This window comes from Malaclemys terrapin, chromosome 11, assembly GCF_027887155.1.
Source record: "Malaclemys terrapin pileata isolate rMalTer1 chromosome 11, rMalTer1.hap1, whole genome shotgun sequence".
NCBI classification, from domain to species: domain Eukaryota; kingdom Metazoa; phylum Chordata; order Testudines; family Emydidae; genus Malaclemys; species Malaclemys terrapin.
In genome coordinates, this window is record NC_071515.1 from 53,254,842 (window position 1) to 53,276,731 (window position 21,890).

General features: G+C 37.0%; 1 protein-coding gene across 1 annotated transcript in view; it reads right to left on the reverse strand.

Annotated features, from left to right (window-relative positions):
• Positions 1-21,890, reverse strand: part of RIF1 (replication timing regulatory factor 1) — a 59,784-nt gene that overhangs the window by 29,701 nt on the left and 8,193 nt on the right. The window contains exons 9-19 of the mRNA XM_054044172.1: positions 16,823-16,974; positions 14,657-14,777; positions 12,272-12,445; positions 11,846-11,956; positions 11,473-11,535; positions 9,423-9,523; positions 7,444-7,530; positions 4,742-4,815; positions 4,395-4,575; positions 1,893-2,000; positions 346-492 (exon numbers count right to left, since the gene is read on the reverse strand). Of these exons, the coding sequence (XP_053900147.1) occupies positions 346-492; positions 1,893-2,000; positions 4,395-4,575; positions 4,742-4,815; positions 7,444-7,530; positions 9,423-9,523; positions 11,473-11,535; positions 11,846-11,956; positions 12,272-12,445; positions 14,657-14,777; positions 16,823-16,974 (1,319 nt within the window). The remainder of the gene's footprint in view (positions 1-345; positions 493-1,892; positions 2,001-4,394; positions 4,576-4,741; positions 4,816-7,443; positions 7,531-9,422; positions 9,524-11,472; positions 11,536-11,845; positions 11,957-12,271; positions 12,446-14,656; positions 14,778-16,822; positions 16,975-21,890) is intronic.

The following is a 21,890-nucleotide window of genomic DNA, read 5'->3' on the forward strand; positions in this document are numbered from 1 at the left end:
CTGAGCCCCCCTCCCACACTTTGAACCCCTCGGCCCCACCCCCACTGCACGAATTCTGTTATGTATACCAATATGGAGGTGATATGTCACACATCACCTCCATTTTGGTGCACATAATTCATTCCACACATGTATGTAAAAAATTAGAGGGAGCACTGGTGTAGACACACTTTTATAATCCAACTCCTGATGTTTAGGTTTGACTAGGCCTATAACAAAGTTTGATGGTTAAATTTAAATTTAACTGAGGAAATGCAAAACAAAAGTTAAAGTGGAAGTGTTTTTCCGTGTGCAGACTGTATCAGCAGGAGTTTTATATAATTTAATATTGTGGTTTATACTTACTACTAGGGCTTCATCTTCTAGTCCAGATATTTTGGCACAAAGTTCTTCACAGCACAGATTTTCTTCTGCCGTTGCCACTAAAGCAGCACAGCGGGCAAATGTTCTATACAGCTCTGACCAGGTGCGCAACAAGGACTTCATAGAGGGCTTTAACGACCAAAACAGAAGTTATACATATAAAAATCAAAACAGTTTGTACAATTTTTCCTTCTTTCTGTATGTCAGAAGTCAAAGTGGGCAAGCTATTTGATTTTCTTCCTGAGCCGTGGGGAGAGATCCACCAAGTCTAATCTTGATTTTGTGTTTTTATATTCCTTTCTCTATTTGTCAGTAGAACTATACCAAGTAACTGAAGCCTCACCTACATTTTTCTAATAGGAAAAGCTTTTTCACATTTCAGTTAACAAAACTGCACTGCTTTAAGATCTAAATATAGATATGATATAGATAAGAAACCCTGTGGTTACAAGTTTTGCTTTTATCATCAAAAGACTACAAAATGCCAAGACATTAACATTAGGAGTACACAAAAATACGGAACACAAGTTTATTTATAAGGACGTAATATAAAAATGCCCATACTAAGTCAGACCAATGGTCCACCTAGCCCAGTATCCTGTCTTCCGACACTGGCCAGTGCCAGATGCTTTGAACAGAATAAACAGAACAGGGCAATTATCAAGAGATCTATCCCACCATATAGTCCCAGCTTCTGGCAGTCAGAGGGTCAGTAATACCCTGGGCATGGGGTCGCATCCCTGACCATCTTGGTTAATAGCCACTGATGGACCTATCCTCCATGAACTTAATTCTTTTGTGAACCTAGTTATTGTTTTGGCCTTCACAACATCCCCTGGCAACATGTTCCAGAGGTTGATTGTGTTGTGTGAAGTACTTGCTTATGCTTGTTTTAAACCTGCTGCCTATTAATTTAATTGGGTGATCCCTGGTTTGTTTGTTACGTGAAAGGGTAAATAACACTTTCTTCAGAGTAGCAGCCGTGTTAGTCTGTATCCGCAAAAAGAACAGGAGTACTTGTGGCACCTTAGAGACTAACAAATTTATTAGAGCATAAGCTTTCGTGGACTACAGCCCACTTCTTCGGATGCATCCGAAGAAGTGGGCTGTAGTCCACGAAAGCTTATGCTCTAATAAATTTGTTAGTCTCTAAGGTGCCACAAGTACTCCTGTTCTTTTTGCTAACACTTTCTTGTTGATTTTCTCCATACCGTTCATGAGTCTAGCGACCTCAATCGTATGCCCCCTTAGCTCTTTTTAAGCTGTATATACAGCATGGTGCTCATTTCAAAAACTTCCAGATAAGTAGAAAAACTAAACAATAAATAACTTGCACTCAGTTTAAACGTTTCTAGGAGACAAAGAGAAAGATTTAAGAATAGCCAGGTGTGAGCGGATTTGGAGCCAGCTTACTTTGCATACATAAGATTCAGTATCTTAGACCCAAAGGAAGATTTGCTTGCCAACGTTTAATATTTACTAGAAACACTGCATTTTTACAGAATCTAAGATTTGTTTTCATTTCTTACCTGTGGAAATTCTTGAATAGGGAAAATGTGGTTTATGGGTAACAGCAGTGCACTATAAACAGCATTAAAGTTGTGTTCCAATGCATCTCCCTGATTTACTTCACTAGTCTAAATAAACCACAAAACAGTAACTTATTAGATAAGCAACCTACAAGGAGCAAAGGCCACCCAGATTAAATTTGGTTTCTATTTTTTTCAATAAAGCTTTTACAAATTAAGACTAGAGTAATTCCATTTTTTAATTTTACAGTGTTTGCTAGTTTGGTTGAGAATCTAAAAATAGGCTATCAACTAGTTAAACAAAAAAGCAACAATGACCACTCAATTTTCACTGTCAAGGGAAAAATGCAAGAGAGAGTAAACAATCTATAAAATAGGATTCCAGGAATCATTTTGAAGCAATAGAAACCGGTACAAGCACGGCTGAGAGCTATTTTTGTTTACAGTATCACCAGGTTGAATCATAACTGGGATCAGCTGTCTGTTACCATCCAATTTTTAAATTTGCAGCTATTTTTGATTTTTTTTTTTTTTTAATTTTTACAAATTTTACAAATTACACTTGTGTGACAGCATGGGCTTTTAGCTACTGTGAAAATCAACATTAGTGAAAAAATGAATTCTAAAGTAATAGAATTATTAGTAATAACTAGAGATTTTATTGGTAATTTAGGTGACTTAAAATACTTTAAAAACTATTCATAGTTTTAAGGCCAAGGGACCATTATGATTATCTAGCTGTACTTCCTGCACAACACAGGCCAGAGAATTTCAGCCAGTGATTCCTGCATCAAGCCTATAATTTCTGGTTAAGACAGAATATATATTTTAGAAAGACATTCAGTTTTCATTTAAATTCTTCACATGATAGATTCTCCATCTCATAAGAACGGCCATACTGGGTAAGACCAATGGTCCATCTGGTCCAGTATCCCGTCTTCTGACAGTGGCCAATGCCAGATGCTTCAGAGGGAATGAACAGAACAGGTAATCATCAAGTGATCCATCACCTGTTGCCCATCCCAGCTTCTGGCAAACAGAGGCTAGAGACACCATTCCTGCCCATCCTGGCTAATAGCCATCTTATTCCTGGGTAAGCTGTTTCAATGGTTAATTACCCTCATTGTTAAGAATTTGCACCTTCTGTCTAGTATGAATGTATTTAGCTTCAGATGCCAACTGTTGAACCTTGTTATATCCTTGTCCAGTAAAAGAGCACTAATATAAGTTTCTCTTTACGTAGGTGCTTATAAACTGATCAAGTCACCTTTTTACCTTCTTTTGACTAAAAGTAAGTAAACGGTGTCTCACTATAAGGCATGTTTTCATGACCTCAATTAATTTTTTGTAGCTCTTTGCAAAACCCTTTCCACTTTGTCAGCCCCCGTTTTTGAAATGTGGAAACTAGGACTGGATACTGCATTTCAGTAACAGTCTCACAAACGTCAACTAGAGGAAATAGCATGTCTCCACTTCTCATTGACATCCCCCCCCACTTATACCTACAAGTATAGAGCAGCTGTCTTAGCTGGACCCTCGCACTGGGCGATCATTTTCAATGGGTTAGACACAAAGACCCACCCCAAATTCTTTTCAGAGTCACTGTTATGTAGGCTGTAGTCCATCATATAAGTATGACCTACTTTCTTGGTGCTGACAGATGACCTTGCATTTGGCAGGATTCAAATGTGTTACTCAAAGGAGCCCAGTTTACCAAGCAATACAGATCATTTTGTAGAACTGGCCTGTCATTTACTACCCTCTCAATTTGCATCATCTACAAACTCCCAGCAATGATTTTTATGATTAATATAATTGGTCCCTTTAATTTTGAAGAGTAGAAAATACAACAAATCAATTATGGAAAGTTATTTATTATTCCATCTACTTGATGTGTAATTTTACTTTAAAAAGTGACTAAATTATGACACTATTCCAGTGACCCTACATAAAAATATTCAGTTTACAAAAGGTTGGTTTATATAATAAAGCATCCACCTAGACGACTTTTCAATCATCAATAGCCATAAAAATTCTGCAGGACAAGTTATGTTCTTTATCACTCCTGTGAAACTCCACTGAAGCTAATAAAAGCACTTATGAATTATTCACATTTGATATCTGAGAAATATGAAATATTAGCAATGTCATATTGACATCACTTTTCAGAATAGAGCCATACTTTAAAAATCTACTTTTGGACAGCCTTCCACTATTGATCAACTACAAACAACAATTATTTACTCTCTCTTGTAAAAAGATGAAGTAACACTTGCACTGTCTCTGTCTGTCTAAGGATGTAAACTCTTTGGGCAGGTGACTGATAACTGTATTTTTTATGGCTGTGGCTTTTTTTTTTTTTTTTTTTTTTTAAAAAAAAGAGCCATGAATTTACCAAAATGTCAAAATATGCTATTTCTTGCCTTCATGTGATCATAGTCTCATTGCTGATAAGACAATCACACACTAAAATGTTTATGAGTATTTGGTATAATACTATACCTGGTTAATCCATTCAGTCAATGGGTTAACGACAATACTCCACATTCTCCAAAGATGTTCCTTATTTTCCACCTGTTTTGCACACTGATTAATAATGCAGAACACAGACTCGCTGAAAGCCAAAGGAGATGTGGGGCCAGACAAAACACAACCCACAAGGACTTCCAAATTTAGGAAGAACCTAAAAACAAAAAGTTTAAAAGTTAAGCAATTATGGGGGGAAGTAATATTTAAAATTCACAGGAAAAGCCTCTAAAAGTCAGCATAGTGAGGTACAGAAAAACAGGGCAAGTTTAGTAACAAAACAAATGAACATTCTTAAATAGTTCCAGAATAGGATCACCTACCTCTCATCTGTTACACACCATTCCAACAGATTATTATGGAAAGATAGTTGAATTAAGAACAAAGCTGGTGTTCCCTTGAAAGAAAAAAAAAATTAATCAGCCTTTTGAACTGTATTTTCATTAATGAAGTTTTTATTTCACAGTCAGAATAGTGTATAGGGTGGGTTTTTCTTTCAGTTAATGATCCAGAAACACAATATATAGGAGCTATATAAATTTAACTCCACGGGCCAGTAATTTACTCAGTCAACTAAAATTCCGAACTTGAATTCTGTACAAAAAAATGTGGTCACTTAATTACAACATCTAGAAACGGAAGTTTGTAGGTGGAAAGAGGAGAAATCTGAATCAAATTATTCAGACACCCTTACCTAGTGCAGAAAACCACCATAAACTATCAGACTCCTATACGGCAGATTTTGCATTTGCCAAGTTACTGCCAAAAACGTATTTAGTATTTGCCAAATATTAAACAGATTAATCAACCCCTACAGCAGCAACTAAACCTCAAAAACAGATGAAATTTTTTTAAAATTAACTTGTTAGAAAAATTATACAGACATGGGGGCAGAGTCCCTCTCCTTCACCTAAATGCACTTTTCTTTTATTCTTTTTGAGAAACGTATGCTCTTGAGTGCTTCCATACAGTGTTAAAGAGGTTTGTCAGTAGCCACTGCTACTGAGGCATCTAACCAGATAATGACCCACAATAACTTTAGTCTACTGTAACTCATGCCCCACCTGAGGCTCATGACGTTTTCTACAAACCTAAATTAACCATAGCATTGAAACCATGGGTTTACTGCTGTATCAATAGTATGACTGATGCACTGAGGACGCCTATCCAAAGCAGCACTACTACATAAGAGTGAAAATCCTCCCAGTAGCCAGCATAGTATTGACTTCTGAGAGATCTTGAGATGTAAGGACTGTCACCCAATTAGATTCCTCACCTTCTGGAAGAAAGATCTTCATTCTTTGCAGTTCCCTTGTCTTTGTGGGGATTGGAAGACAACTGAAAAGCTACAACTATAGCGATGAACTGATGGATAGAGGAGAACTGCATTGACAGATGGAGGACTAACTCTGAACATGTTTGGGGGCCCATTACTGACTGTTACCCTGTCCTTGAAGGTGATCACAAAGTTACTTGGGGATCTCAAAGACAAGCAAGAAAGAGGATGTCCCCAGGCTTCCCCCCTGTCAAGCTACAGGATGTTGGGGTGAAATACCTGGTTGCTCCACGCAATCCTTTTGAGGCTTGAGGGGAAATTTATTCTTGGGGACCCATATTGACCAGTGAGAGAGTAAAGAGAACACACCACGTGTTGGACATGAGTGAACCAAGGGATTGTACTTATATACAACATGTCTTTATTCAAAATGAAGTGGATTTCCTTGCCTCTAGTAAAGTTTGTCTTCTCTGGATACTGCTTAACCATCTCAGTGATGACTTATCCCTGGCTCATAAAGTAATTTAGAAGTCTAAATGTTTTTTTCTTTAAAATGCATCATATAATACTAAATGACAAGCAATGTCAGAAAAAACTCCCAAGAGGGCAGTGCATTGTGTATCACATGTCAAATTGCCAATTACTAACATGGCTTTCAGCAGCGCATTCATGATGGAATTTGTCCCCAGCCAAGATTTAGCGAGTGCCACTAGTTAGCCAGTATACATTAAAAATATATTACTTATGCCACATTAATATGTCTGAAGCGCACAGTATGAATATTGTGTGTATACATGTTGGGCAGTTATACCAACTCAACTGTGCTGTTTTGCTCAAAATGCTAATCACTCTTGTTCACTGGTATATCCCACAAAACCTTGGAACATGACAACTCGGCATTTGGCATAAGTGGCTAGTAAATTGTCAAAGGCAAAATACATTAATGTTCTGCCCTGATACAAGCAGGTGAGGTATTTTTGCAGACTAGTACTGGGAATGCTAGTATCCAAAACAAAAATAAGGAAGGTACAGAATAAGTTAAGGAACTGGTGGGTTGGATCTTACCTGACTATGAAGTGCTTTCTAACTAGTAAGCAACTGTCTTATAAATACAAATGGTTTAGGGCCTATTTTGGGAGCAAACATTGTGTATAAGGTGAACTGAACAGTGCTGCAAGAAACTGCTTCCCAGAAGGACTGGTATCATATTAACTCTTTCCTTCCTGAGGTGTATGGTTATTGACTTTTAGCAATAAATTAGCTAAGTTTGATTATTTTGTCTCTTGAACATTTTTTGTGACATACCACACATGTAGTCAATCAATTAGCTAGACTATTAATCAACATACTGCTCCATCAATAACATGTAACAAAAGGTTATATAAACAGACTGTGTTGTCTTCTTGGGTACGGTCTATGACCCTTGCAATAAATAGTGTGCTCAACAATACAAGGAGGTCACTTTCACAAATATGTCTCTTCAGAGTATTTTTCCAGACATAAGGAATTGCTAACCCTGTTTCAACTCATTTTAATCTCATTTATTGATCCAGTTAAACTGTCTGTGACAAGGGAATGCTAAACTTGTTCCAGACATTCTAAAATAAAAATACCCGTGAGAACTGTATAATTTCACCAAGATATGGCTCTTTTGGCTTACATAGTGTACCATGAATATTCAGTGTACTCCAACTCCTTTCTCAACACTAACAAAATTGAAAAAAAAAATATAACTAAGGTTTTACTTACATTTAAAAGATCCATGTCAGCAACCTGATATGCTGGTGATCCCAATACTTTTGAAGGTAATTCTTTAATTGTAATTTCTATAAGGGTCTGAAGGAGGGAAGCAAACAAGAAAACAGGCAAGTATTTAAAAAAAGAATCCTTCAGAACAGACTATGTATAAATGTCTAATTCTATGCAAGAGCCAAATACTAGCAAGTAAATGAGAAACCAGATGTTAACAACTGGTTTGAAGTCTTCTGTAGTGGCATAAAGAAAGCAGCCTTACAAACAGTTGCTCTCTGAATGAATGACAACTTAGGAAGAAAAGGGATACAAATGACTCACACCATGGGACTCATGCTGACATTTGATATATACTCCTTAAGGGTTCCTACAAAAGCAATCTATGTAGTTTGCCAAGATAACTTAATTTTTTAAAATTCTTTCATAAAAATTACTGTCAGTTCTTTAGAACCTGAAGTTTTGGTGCAGCCATTGCAAGAAACTGGTATCAAAATCTAGGTTTCAATTATATGGTATCTACTTAACAGCACATAAGAAATTATAGGTTTAATGTGACGTTGCACCCCATAATGCTTTATAGAAATATGCTTACGAGTGTAAATATGACAAAACTGGAATATGTTTTATGCTAGATACGCCATGTAACATATCTTTGCAAAGGTTATGTTCTTCTGCATATAGTCATCCTATTTGTATGCATGTATCATTTTTATATCTGAAGTTATGAGCGCTGGCTCTATGTTTGTATTTAAAGTGTTTGCTGTAGAAAGTACCTAAGGCAGATTCGGTCAAAATAGTGTGAAGGAGTTATTCAAGTAATTCGGAGTACTTGGCTAACAATAGACCTTGATAGATGCCAATCCACATCTGAGCTTTCCTGGGAACTCCTGTAAAGAACTGAGTCATGCATGGACATGCACTTGCCCATGTGACTCCAAAACTCCATCTTGGAGTTGGATACTGCATAGGAGAGGAGAAGGGGTGTCCACCCACAAGAGAAAGTCTATTTAAGCCCCTGGGAAACCCCTCCATTTGGTCTTCAGCTGGCTCAAGAGATAGCCTCTCCACCCCAAGGAGATGCCTGAAAGAAACTGGAACAAAGGACAATAACTACAGGGGTGTGAGTGATTGCTGGACCCAGACTAGAAGGAGGCTAGTCTGTCAAAGCAGCTTATTGGAACATCTCTGAGGATGAGACTTACCTGCATTTAGCTTCCTACTGTATTAGGCTTAGACTTGCGTGTTTTATTTTATTTGGTAATTTACTTTGTTCTGTCTGTCTTTACTTGAAACCACTTAAATCCTACTTTTTGTATTTAATAAAATCACTTTTTACTTATCAATTAACCCAGAGTAAGTATGAATACCTCGGCGGAGGGGGGGCGCATGCAAACAGCTGTGCATCTCTCCCTATCGCGGTTATAGAGGGTGAACAATTCATGAGTTTACCCTGTATAAGCTTTAAACAGAATAAAACGGATTTATTTGGGGTTTGGACCCCATTGGGAGCTGGGTATCTAAGTGCTTGAGACAGGAGCACTTCTTACACTGTTTTCAGTTAAACCTGCAGCTTGTGGGGGGATGTGGTTCAGACTTGAATCTGTGATCGCAGCAGGCAAGCGTGTCTGACTCAAACAAGGCAAGGTACACCTCTACCCCGATATAACGTGACCCAATATCACACGAATTCGGATATAACGTGGTAAAGCAGTACACCAGCGGGGCAAGGCCGTGCACGCTGGCGGATCAAAGCAAGTTCGATAACGCAGTAAGATTTTTTGGCTCCCGAGGACAGCGTTATATAGGGGTAGAGGTGTACTGAAGTCCCAAGCTGCCAGGGAAAACTGGCTGAGAGGTAGTCTAGGCACATCAGGTGGCCGTTCCAAGGGGGTTTCTGTGACCCAACCCGTCACAATGGTATCTACTTAGCAGTACATAAGAAATTACAGGTTTAATAAAATAAAATAAAAACTTACCAATGTTTTCTGAACAGGAAGTGTGCTTGAGGTAACTATGTTTTTTAAGGCCTGTAATAATACCGTTAACATTTCTGAACCTTGCCTCTCTTTCTTATTGCCTAAAAAAAATAAAAGTAAAAAGCATGATCAAGCCAGAGATAAAGCTACAAGAGTTTGCAGAACAAAGCGATGATTAATGTGATCATCATTTAAAAATTATTTTTACTGCAACTAAATGAATCTTAAGGCAAGGACATTTTTCTGAAAAAATCAATACATAACGTGGACCGTAGCACCTTATGTCAATTTTCCGTTCCACTCTCCTGCTATTTTGAAGATATGCAATGAACTGTCCAGAGAAACAGATTATAAATAACATAATATTTTGTAAGTGTGCTAGGTACTTTACTAAATAATTGAGAGACAATGTCTCTGCAGAGCAGAGTGGATTAAAATTATTTTTTTAATTTAAATCAGATCTACAAATTCTTTACTTTCTTCCCATTTTGTAGTCTTAAATTGCTAGTGTGGATGTTTTGTACTTGTCTTTCAGTTTCCTTTTAGAATTTCAGATTTTACAGAAGGATTGTCTCTACTTAAAAATTCACACTTAAATGTTCATCTATGCTGAAAAAGACATAGCCAAGATCTTATATTCACTGTGAGTGCATCAGAAAGTAAAAAAATTGATAAGCAAATAGCAGCTTGTGTTATACTTGCAACCATCACTTTCTGACATATTGAACCTCTGCAAGTCAAGAAAACTGAAATGCTTTGACCAGGCTACAACTCTTCCATCAGCATTTGCAGTGTGAAGTTAATGAAATTTATGCTCCTAAATTGCTTAGGTACACCTCTACCCCAATATAATGCGACCCGATATAACATGAATTTGGATATAACACGGTAAAGCAGTGCTTCGAGTGGGGGGAGGGGGCGAGGAGCTGCGCACTCTGGCGGATCAAAGCAAGTTCGATATCACGCGGTTACACCTATAACGCGGTAAGATTTTTTAGCTCCGGAGCACAGCGTTATATCGAGGTGGAGGTGTACTTTTCAAAAATCCCATTAGAAATTGCATAAATATGGGTTTGTGAGGCTAAGTTTCGGCTCCTTTTTTAAAAAGTAAAAAACTAATAATGTTATGAACTTTTAAAAAATGTACTAAAGTCTAAACTTCTCACTGTTAACACTGAAGCAATTTTGTTTTGAAATGACAGATTTCATGCCACTAAGAAAAGCATATATTTAAAATACAATTTTAGCTCCTAATGCTGCAAACATTTAGACAAATGCTTAACTTTAACCACAAGTAGTCCTGTTGACTTCAATGGAGTTATTTGTGTAAGTAAGGTTACATACCTGCTTAAATGTTTGCAGGATCGGGGACTTAATATTTTCAGTGTTTTTGTTTTTGCCTATAGCAGCAGAGTTTTGTAAAATTGAGATAAGATACCCTACACCAGTAATGGGATTCTAAAAAAGACAGCATTTACAACTTAGTTCATTACAAATTTTAATCTAAAGCTGCAATAGCCCAAGTTTTAAAATTAGTTTTAAAGAGCCCCACCTGACTCAAATAAGTGATTTTTTTTAAATCAAATTTAAGTAATTTAAAATCGCCTTGATATAAATCATTCAACCCTGTTTAAGAAAAATGTAATCTAAGACATGATATAAAAAATATAATGGAGGAAATGGACTGAGAGATGACAAGACATACAGCAATAAGACCACCTGGAGATGATTTTGGTATCCTCACATTTTGATGTTTTCAATTTTTAATATATGATATGTAATCCTTATGATGCATACCCTTATTATGGGGCTAGGCTGCATAACCCTTACTCATGAGGAGGACTTCATTACAAAAGTGGCACAGTTTAGTCCATTTTGCATACATATTGTATATGCATATATTGTACAAAATTAGATTGCATCTTATAAGTGTCCTATGGGTTTTTACGAAGGATTTTACTGAATAGCCAAATACTTTCAGGAGCAGACCCTCCCCCAAAAAAACTCATGTTTTGGTCACCAATAATAGATATGAAATAAACGTTATTACCTGATTCAATAGCTGATTTCACAAAACCAATCATATGCTTCCATATAATATTTAGCATGGCATCTGCAAAACAAAAAGTGAAATTTCCATTCACAGAAGTCAGTGAAGAATACCGAGCCAAAGAAATAGCAATGCACACAGAAAACAGGTGTTAAATTATGGACTTTGAAATGAATTTAAAATGTAATGTTACAACCCATACGTGAAAAGGTCACAAACACAAAACTGGATATGTCGATAAGAAAAATGCTATTTTAATACTTTCATTATTACTCTATTAAAAATCCTCTTTCCCCCACTTTTTAATTCTATTTCCCTTCATCTCAAAATTACTGCACAAAATAAAAAGGTTATTTCATCATGAAATTTTTACCTGGAACCTCTTTTCCAATTGCAATGAAGCCTTCCTGAACTGCATTTATGAGTGTGCTGGCATGCTTACAAAAAAAAGAAGGGCTACTGATCAATGGATATTGAAGAGGCTCTAGAAGAAAACAGAAAACAAATCTGACATACTGCATGTGGATTTTTTTTTTTTTTTTTTTTTTTTTTTACAGTCAAGAGTTTTCAAGAGATAGCCTAAAAGAAAAAATCAAGTACAGTGGGTTCTTTAAGTGTTCTATATTAACACATGATAAAAATAGCTCCTAATATTAAGATTAGGATCTACAATTAATTATTTTAAAGTATCTTATCTATTATGTACATCTTTAGGTTTAGCAAAATATAGAAAATACAAAGTAATCATTTCAAACTATCCTCTGAATCAAGAGTGCTTTGAAAAATGTAGTGCAAATACCTAGACTAAGTACAAGTTTGTTTTGCTTAGAAAAAGCCAAAACTTCTGGCCCCATCAAGAAGTGAAGCAGCATTTCAATTCCCAAAAGTTGAATTGAGGGGATCACTACGATTCCTGATGCACTAGAATTCAAGTTTATCCTTGGAGTGACTGGACTTCCAAATGGATAAGAACCTAAGGAAAAGAATAACACAATTCTTGTGACTATATGATAACTACATTCAAATGAGCCACTTTTAAACAAAAAGAACACAGATCCAAATAATATATAAAAATTAAGTCTGACAAGTTTACAAATGGGCAAAGAGAACATTTTCAGACTTACCACTGTGGTAAAGCCAGGAATACAACCCAAATCTCCGGACTCCCAGCTTTGTGTTTTAGCCACAAAGCAATGGTCTTGCTCACCAAAAATTTCCATTATAGTAAGTACCTACTAGCAATGCTTTATTTAAGAAACTATCAGAGTTTCCATTAGAATCCTTTATTTAAAGGAGTTTATACTAGGTATAGGCCCTACCAAATTCACAGTCCATTTTGGTCAATTTCACAGTCATAAGATTTTAAAAAATCTTAATTTCATGATTTCAGCTATTTAAATCTGAAATGTCAGGTGTTGTAATTGTAGGGGTCCTGACCCAAAAAGAACTTGTGGGGGGCTTATGGTACTGCTACCCTTACTTCAGTGCTGCTCCTGGCAGTGGCACTGCCTCCAGAACTGGGCAGCTGGCCAGGAGTCCAGCTCCGAAGGCAGAGCCACCACCAGCAGCAGAGCAGAAGTAAGGATGGCATGGTATGGAATTACCACCCTTACGTCTAGGCTCCTGCCTATAGAGCTGGGCCCTCAGTCAGCAGCCGCCACACTCTGGCCACTCAGCTCTGAAGGCAGAGCACAAGTAAGGGTGGCAATACCGCGACCCCCCTGCCAACTCCCTTTTAGGCCAGGACCCCCAATCAGAGAAATGCTGGTCTCCCCCATGAAATCTGTATAGTAGAGGGTAAAAGCACAAAAGAGACCAGATTTCAGGGTCTGTGACTCATTTTTCATGGCTGTGAATTTGATAGGGTCCCAACTATAACACTATAGAAGTTTACTTCAGGACTGCTTACCTTGAGGTTTTAGCTCAAGATTAATTTTTGAACAATTTTTCAAAAAGTTATTTTAGCCCATTAAAAAACAAAAATCTGCCTTTTTGACAGATGTGTCACTTTTAACATGTATTTTTGTCTGTCTTGTTTTCCAGGTCTAAAGAGAATCTATTCTCTTCCTATGCCTCATACTTAGTTTTCATTTCCCTTCCATATGACTCCTCCCTACCGACCAGCACAAAGTCTGCTTGTAAAAATCAGATACATCATTTATCATTGTTTAAGGGTGAAGTCTGCCTATAGTGGATAGGAAAATATATTTACCGTTTTATAAGACTTAAGACTGTCAATGATCAGACCTCTATGTTTCCAAGTTAGACTTGCCTTACCACTAATAGGCAGACTCCAGTCTAATATTAATAGCTGTGATATACCAACCAAACGCATACTGGGGAAAGGAAAGGTTTCCCATGCAAAGAAGCTGGTGATTGGGGCGTTGGGGTAGAGGAGAGATATGGGAGGGAAAAAGGTTCTGCTCTTAGCGGATCTGGAAAAGAGAAAAGAATAGACAGACTGGTGCTTTGATGCTGTAATTTGAAGCATTCATCCCTAATATTTAAGCATGCAAGTTTAATTCTGCATATCACTTAACTATACATCTTAGAACAATGTTTAGAAGGTCACATGTTTTATCCTCCATTCTATTGCAACTAAAACTATTTTACATAATCTTAAAGTTTAAAGTCCACTTGTTTTTAAAAAAGCCTCAACTGAGATAGAGATTTATACAACACTTAGAGCTACTAAAAAGAATGACATGTTAAGGTTAAATGAATGGTTTAACTAGACGTAAACGTGAAAGTAATTTAGAACTGAGCATTGTTTATTCCATCATTGGCAACCATTCATCCAAATTACATCATGGTATACACATAAGAGATCTAATGAGGTCCCTGATGAATCCGCTTATGGCTGACAAGAATACCACACAGTATGCAAATGAACAAATGTAACTTAACATTTACAGACACGGGACAAAGAATACTTGCAATATCTAGGAACAATGCAGTGCACCAAGGAATTCTTTCCCGCATTCATGGATTTGAATAAGTTTTGTAGGCTTAAAACACAGTTTTTTTGGTTTAACTAGCTACTAAATTACTCTATACCAGTAGACTGATAAGAATGTGCAGTATCAATATATTGTTTGCTATTGATCCTCAATTAACACTTAAGTTTATTTTAAACTTAGTTCCAGCATTTGAATTATATTTGGAAGCAGGGCTTATTTTGTACCTGATTTCTGTGCAGATGTTGCGGTGGCTAAACTCTGATTGGCTGCTGCACGAGAGGGAGTTCCTTGAGGTACAACAGAAGAATCTACACTTAAAGTGCTTTGGATTAATGGAACACAAACCTGCAAAGACACCAAACCTCAATGATAGTGTGTATGACACACATGAAGAGGAATAAAAGAGTACATTTAGTCTCAAATCTACATTATACCTTTTATGAGAAGAAAGTGGAATCATAAAAAGACTAAACTGCTCTGTAAACTACTTGTTTTAAAGTTATTTCTAATATATAGCAGTTTCATTTTAAGGACTAACCAAATCAGTAAAATTTTCAATAATGTCATCACCAAATGAAAGTTAAATAATTTCAAATGAGATGTTACTGAGACCGTGCAGTTTGCAGTTGTTTCATATGTTTTTCTAATCTTTTCTATATTAAAAAGGTAGATCAAAAGCATAGCTCAATAAGTAAGATTTTCAGTTAATCACATCCTGGAATAGAATTTGATAGAATTATGAAACCCAGTACTAGCAGTTTGTGCTCAGTCCAATTACACTATTATTTAAGTAGTTTTCCAGTTATATCTACCAAAGTCTCTAGGTGCATTACTAGTGTCAGTCAAAACATGTCAAAAAGGTGTTAAAATTAACCTAACTGAAAAGCCTGACTAATTCCAGAACAAGCCTCACCCCATCACTACCACTAAATCAACCTGTAGGTCTTCCAGGTCCACCAAGTCCATGCTCAACTGGATATAGAGAGTGAACCCCGCAAAAATAATACATCAGTCCAATCCCTTTTTGACTAGGGGGCTGTAAACTTGACTCCACTCTATCACAACTGCTGCAGTATCACTTGAGAGACTGTCACTCTCCATGTAGTGAAAGCCCAAATCATTTAGGGCTTTATAGGTGAAAATGAAGACATTAAAACAACTTCACTGTTCTTAAACATAAAATTCTTTACCTACTGTTACAAACAACACCTGCATCACTATAATTGAAAGATTTTTTTTTAAATGGTCTTTTTCGTTGTGAATGTGACACTAGTCAATTGTGTTTGTTTGCATGAGTCTATAGAAAAAGTAGGCAGCTGTGATTATAAACCCATAAAAACTAGCAGGAAGACTCAAGAGCAGAGATAATACATAAAACTACTATTTACTTGAAATCTATTTGAATTTTAAATAGTGTCCTTTTAAACTTTGAAAAAGAAATGAATAAGTTCATGGAGTATAGGTCCATTAATGGCAAGGTGGTCAGGGATGTAACCATGCTCAGGGCAACCGTTAACGTCTGACTACCAGAAGCTGCGAATGGAAGACAGGGGTGGATTGCTTCATAACTGTCCTGTTCTGTACACTCCCCTGAAGCTCTGGTACAGGCCACTGTTGGAGACAAGATACTGAGCAAGTCAAGCCATCACTGACAAAGTATGGCAGCTCTTATTTCAGATAGAAGTTAACGGAGAATAAATGCATATCACAAAGATCAGGGTAACTACTGCTCCTTGCTAAGAGTACTAATTTATAAACAGGCTGCCAAATACTAGATGTATTTTCTATTTGTCCACTGAATGCCTCTTTGTGTCTTCTGAGCAAGGACAACAGAAGTGCCTGATCTACCTTTGCTATACTGTTAATTTTTTTATATCCCCTCTTACATTTTCCAAGCTAACAAATCCTGATCTTTCCAGTCTCTTTTCATCTGGAAAATCTTCTATGTAGAGGCAGGATGATGAGAACCGAACACAGTGTTGTAGGAGAGCTGATTTATTCAGTGAAAATCTTATGTCAATATTTTCCATTTTATTCCTTATAGAAAGCATATTTTGTCTGACTATTGGTGTGTACTGAGTAGAGGATTTAACTGAGCAGTCCACAGTTATTTTCAGGTAATTCCTCTTGATAGTTAATTTAGAGCTCCATGTGTACCATTAGTACAAATTGTTCTTTTATACTGACCTACCAGCTTAAATTTTTGGAAGCATGTCAGGTTTGGAGTGTACAAGAGTGACAGTATCCTTTTAATAATTGTTTTATGGCTACAGATTACAGAGAGTCCAGATAAACAGGTACCGAAAGAAGATAATCATAAAACAAGTTTCAGTTTTACATGAACAAAACATAGGCTCAACTACTATGCTAAAATTATTTGCATTTGTTACCTGTTCAAAGTTGGCAGGCAGCTGAGGTCCAAGTCTCACCAGTAAATACCACCAGACCTCCAGTTTCGTTAATGCCAAAGCCTCTGTTCTTACATGGATAGAGCTCAATGGCTGCATTAGCAATTTCAGCCTTTTTGCACTGCACAATATCTCTTGAGGAACAAAGAACACATTTTAAAAGATGCAATAAAAAGTCTAAATTATTTTGCAACACAATAAAAAGGGAAATTTCTAAACTGTTAGGTTCTTTTCTTTCAATTAACACATTCACTAATTCAGCAAGAGTCAGTCTCCTCCATCAGAACATTTTCTAGGTACTCAGTCCCACCAATATAGTCGGCAGGAAAAACTCATTTCCATTTTCCACCAGGAGACTGCCAGAACAAGTACTTCTGAAACTGTTTAGCAGTTAACACTGAAAGAGTAATTTTGTTAAAAAATACTCAAAGAGGAATAAAAGGAAGGAAAAATAGCTTTTCCATACAAATCCTGGAAGAAAAGAATGCAAGTATAGAAAAGCTAGTTTTGATAAATGATCCAAATTAGCAGATGTTAAATGGTAGAAAAGAAATTACCTAATAAGGAATCCCCCTCTTATCTGAATCACAGATTTGGCAAGACTTCGATACAGCAATGACAAATCAAGGAAAATGGAAAAGGAAAAGGTATTAAAAAACACACACAACCCTGAAAAATTAGGATTTAACTAATAGGGATAATTTATGCAATGAATGCTTAGGGGAGTTGTCTCCTGAAGGAATAGGAGAAAAATAAAATCTAATTTATGCCTAATGAAGGTGTGAATCGGGGCTTAAATTATAACTGCATATTTCTTCTGCTGGAAACAAAGCATTCAGCTCACTCTAAAAGGTCAATATTGAGCTGGGTTGCCAATATTGGTATATGTTTTCTTGATGTATTATCAAAGTCATGTGGATATACTGAATTGAAGCTATTTGACCTCTGTAATTTGGATGAAAGAGCACAGCCCAAAAATCTCTGGTACAGCTAATCTATGCTCTGAAGGTTCGACAGACATCCAGTTCACACTGTAGCTGCTCTTTTATTTTGGATACATATAGAATGAAAAGAAGAAACCTGACTTACTCAGCAATGCATTGAGGAACAAAGCATGTAAAAGTGTTCAGGGCTGCTGGACTTATCTCCCCCTAGAACACGTGCTCAACTTGTATTTGAGAAAATATGGAAAGGTCCATTTGTGGGCAGCAGAATTTGAGAGAGATGATGTTGAAACTTTGGAAGTAAGGCTCTGATGATCATATAGTGTATCAATGCTCCACTTCGTGCACTAGCTCATTCTTGAATGCAGTATCCAGTTCAAGATCTCTGTCCTATTATTTAAAGCCTTCTATGGAAATAGCCCTAGCAACCTGAGAATCTCTCTCTCTGTACTTGGAAGATCTGATCACAGCTACATTCTGCTGAAACAATTAAACTGTTGGAGCAATCTCTTGAGAAAGGGAGGCAATTTCCAAAAGGAGCTAGACCCATATTATAGAACCCGTTAACCAAAGAAATTAGAATGACTGCTAACCTTATTCTAACTCTATTGCTCAATTCCTTATGGCTGTCTCCCAATCCCATAATCCTTTCTCTATTTGGGATTAAACTCTAAAACCAAGAGATTCAGGGCAAGAATTTCTAAACGCAATATACTTTGGGTGCCATAAAAAGAAATAGTGATTGCTATCTAACATTAACAGGATGTACTTGAGGGAAAGTAGGAAAATTTGAAGCCTGAAGTTGTAGCCTTGTGCCTGTGTCTAAGTGCCACAGACAACATGAGAGTCATTATGTGTTCCCCAACCTAAAGGAATGGCATAAGTCATCTGTGTTTCGAGTAGCAGCGATATTTGTTCTCTTGCCGTGCTTATCACTTGAGAAGGTAACTTTGATCTTGCTCACAAAACAATGTAGTGTCCAATATTTTAATAAAAATATCTTTAGTCACCTCAGATGAAGATTTCTATAGATATTATGCCAGTAAGGCTGAGGAGTAGGAAGGGAGAGCTCTAGATTATTTCTAGACTACACACAGACAGACTGATTATAGTGCAAGTGCATGTCTGTGGCAGACCTGTCCCCTGGATCCACTGGTAGACGAAGGAAGATATATTATAAGATACTCCTCCAGTAGTAATTGGCGATGGAGGAAGATGGGCAGTCATTCCTGTCCGGCTAGGCCTCTGTTTGGATTCCATAATTTATTCCTGTTTAACCTGATCATCATCTCAGAATATTTTCAGGATGCATCGGAGCAAACCTTGTGAGCCCCGTCTTCATCAACAGTGGAAAAGATGTAATAGTTGTCTATGGAATCTGTCATTATTTTCTCGAGCTTTTCTCCAAATAGGCATCTCATTTCAAGTTTTTCACAAAGCAGAATTGCATAACTGCTTGTCTACTTTCCAAGGGAAGAGCAATATATACCATCCATCAGTGGTGTAGAATTTCATAGCTCAAGAGGCGAACATGGGAGTCTCTACGGAAGAGATCTTGAATATGAACATAAAAAATGTCCTCTAGAGCTCATATAATGTTAATGGTTACCCCATCAAAGCTATAGGGATTGAAAAGCCAGAGTCCAAGTTTTTCCTAAGGGTGCCTCTTTTAGGAAAAATCAAGTGGGATTTTGCCAAGGAGGCTTCTGCAACATCTGTCTTGAAAAAACAATCATGCTACCCTCAAAATGTTGGATTTATTATCTCGTGGTAAAGATTTATAAACCCTTACACTGGAAAACTCTCCATTATTTTATCACCATATTTGTCAGGCAACTGTCCTCCACTTTTCTGAAATATTTTTACTAGCTCAAATTTGGAAATAGATTCAAGTTGCAGTACTCACTAGCACCTGTTTGCAACTGGTTTTTAGAGGAATTGTTTTAGGGTACATCTACACTACAGTGGGGAGTCGATTTAAGATACGCAAATTCAGCTACGTGAATAGCGTAGCTGAATTCGACGTATCGCAGCCGACTTACCCCGCTGTGAGGACGGTGGCAAAATCGACTTCTGCGGCTTTCTGTCGACGGCGCTTACTCCCACCTCCGCTGGTGGAGTAAGAGCGCGATAAATCGATCCCCAAGAGGTCGATTTCTACCCGCCGATTCAGGGGGGTAGTGTAGACCTAGCCTTAGAAATAGCCAGGTCCCTTCAACTCTAGCATCCAATAAAGAAGGAAAAGGGGAGAGAACCAGGATTCACTCCTTAGCTTGAATATCATGTTCAGCATGTTGAAACAGGACAAAAAGACTTGCCAGCAAAGGTAAAACAGCATCAGGGTTCAGGGCTGACCAGGCTCAGAAAGACAGAACCTGCCAAATACAGCATTAGCAACACTATAAGAAGAGTGCTGTGCCGAGAGCACCTCACTGTATTTGGAGTGGGCCTTCCCTGGCTGCTTCAGCATCACCCACCACCACTCAGGTAAGATGAGGACAGTGTGGAGTCCTCCATATGGTGTCTGTAAACAAAGGGAGAGCTCCAGAATTTCAAATATTAAAGTGAAAATATGCTGCAACTCGTTATAGATTACTGGCTAATAGGTAAAGGTTGTTAATTTGAAGAAGAGTGGTTAGTAGGGTAGTGCTGCATTGCTGGTTGTTCTACAAACAGAGCTTTCTAAAGAGCTCCTGGAAATGGCAGGTGTTTCCCCAAGCTATCTTAACTCCAGTAGATGCCTGGAGGGAGAAGATCTACTCTTGTTGGATGTGGAAAGGAAAAAAAGTCATTCTATCAACATTTGACATTGTAATAGGAAAAGACAATGAATAAACTCTACTTGTACATTTTAGCAACTGCATCAGGCTGACAGATCTTAAATTAGATATAGATATGTCTGAGGTCACAAACGTTCACAATAGCAGTGAAGTATCTGCATGGTTTGGCTATTAGTTATTTCTCACACAGCTTTAACTTCCCAGTTTAATTAGTCTTTATACTCTGGAAAAGCGTCAAAGCAAATCCAGACAGTTTTTTCTTGACTCCACATAAAAGCATGCAAAAGAACAGAGAAGAGGTATTTAGTCATTTCACTAGTATGGGATAAATACTGTATGCTACAGAACCACAGAATGCTAGGACTTTGACTTAGATTCCTTATTTGTACAGGAAAATGTTACCACCAATAACCCTATCTGTTATTTCTTTAGCAGAACTAAAGCATTGCTACATGATCTATTTTAAATAGCCTTGGAAGGATTAGCTTTTTCCTGGTAAATGTCCATTTTATCATATATACATAAATCGACAAAAAACTACTTCCATGTACAACCATCAAAACTTACAGATAGGCAAAGTAAGAAAAATGCTATTGAAAACTTAGGAGTCTGATATAAGGATATTTACTTTGTATATTTTGACATGGGATGTTGACAATTTGTGTTTTAACTGTTATAAAGCTTTAACATTTTGAATCTCAGCGTCACTATAATTAAATAATTGTTGTCAGACCCCCATAATCTCCTGCAACTGTGAAAATTTAAATCAATAAAAATAAAGGCTTAAAATAATCAATATTATCCAAACAGATTATTAAAAAAAATGAATTCTGCCAAGTCTAATAATGAGGGTGGGGAATAAACACTTCAGTGAGAATTTAAATTAAATTTTACTAATTTAAGAAACTTCCATTTTTGTCTCCTCATTTTCCTTTGGAATAAGTATCCCGGAGAGTACGGTCCAATCTCGCAAAGGATCTTTTATAAAGTAGTCAGGATGCATGCTGAACTTAAACAGGCTTGTTTAAGTCTCAGTACTGATTACAGAAGTAATTTCTCAATCTTCAGATTCCTTGACCACGGTTCCCGGTAATAAATCCATGTAGCACAAAATAAAGAACTGTAGTGTAACCTTGTGTGTCCTATCTCATTGCTATCTGTGCTTGGCCCAATTAAACTACTATGAAAAAAAAGTTTAACTTTAGTAATTCTACCGTGCAGCAAGACTGAGCTAAGAAAGAACCATTAATCAGTAGAAATGTGCATTTTTAGAGAGATCATATTTAACCTGTACATAGTTGAGCGCTACCAGATTACGATGGGTAA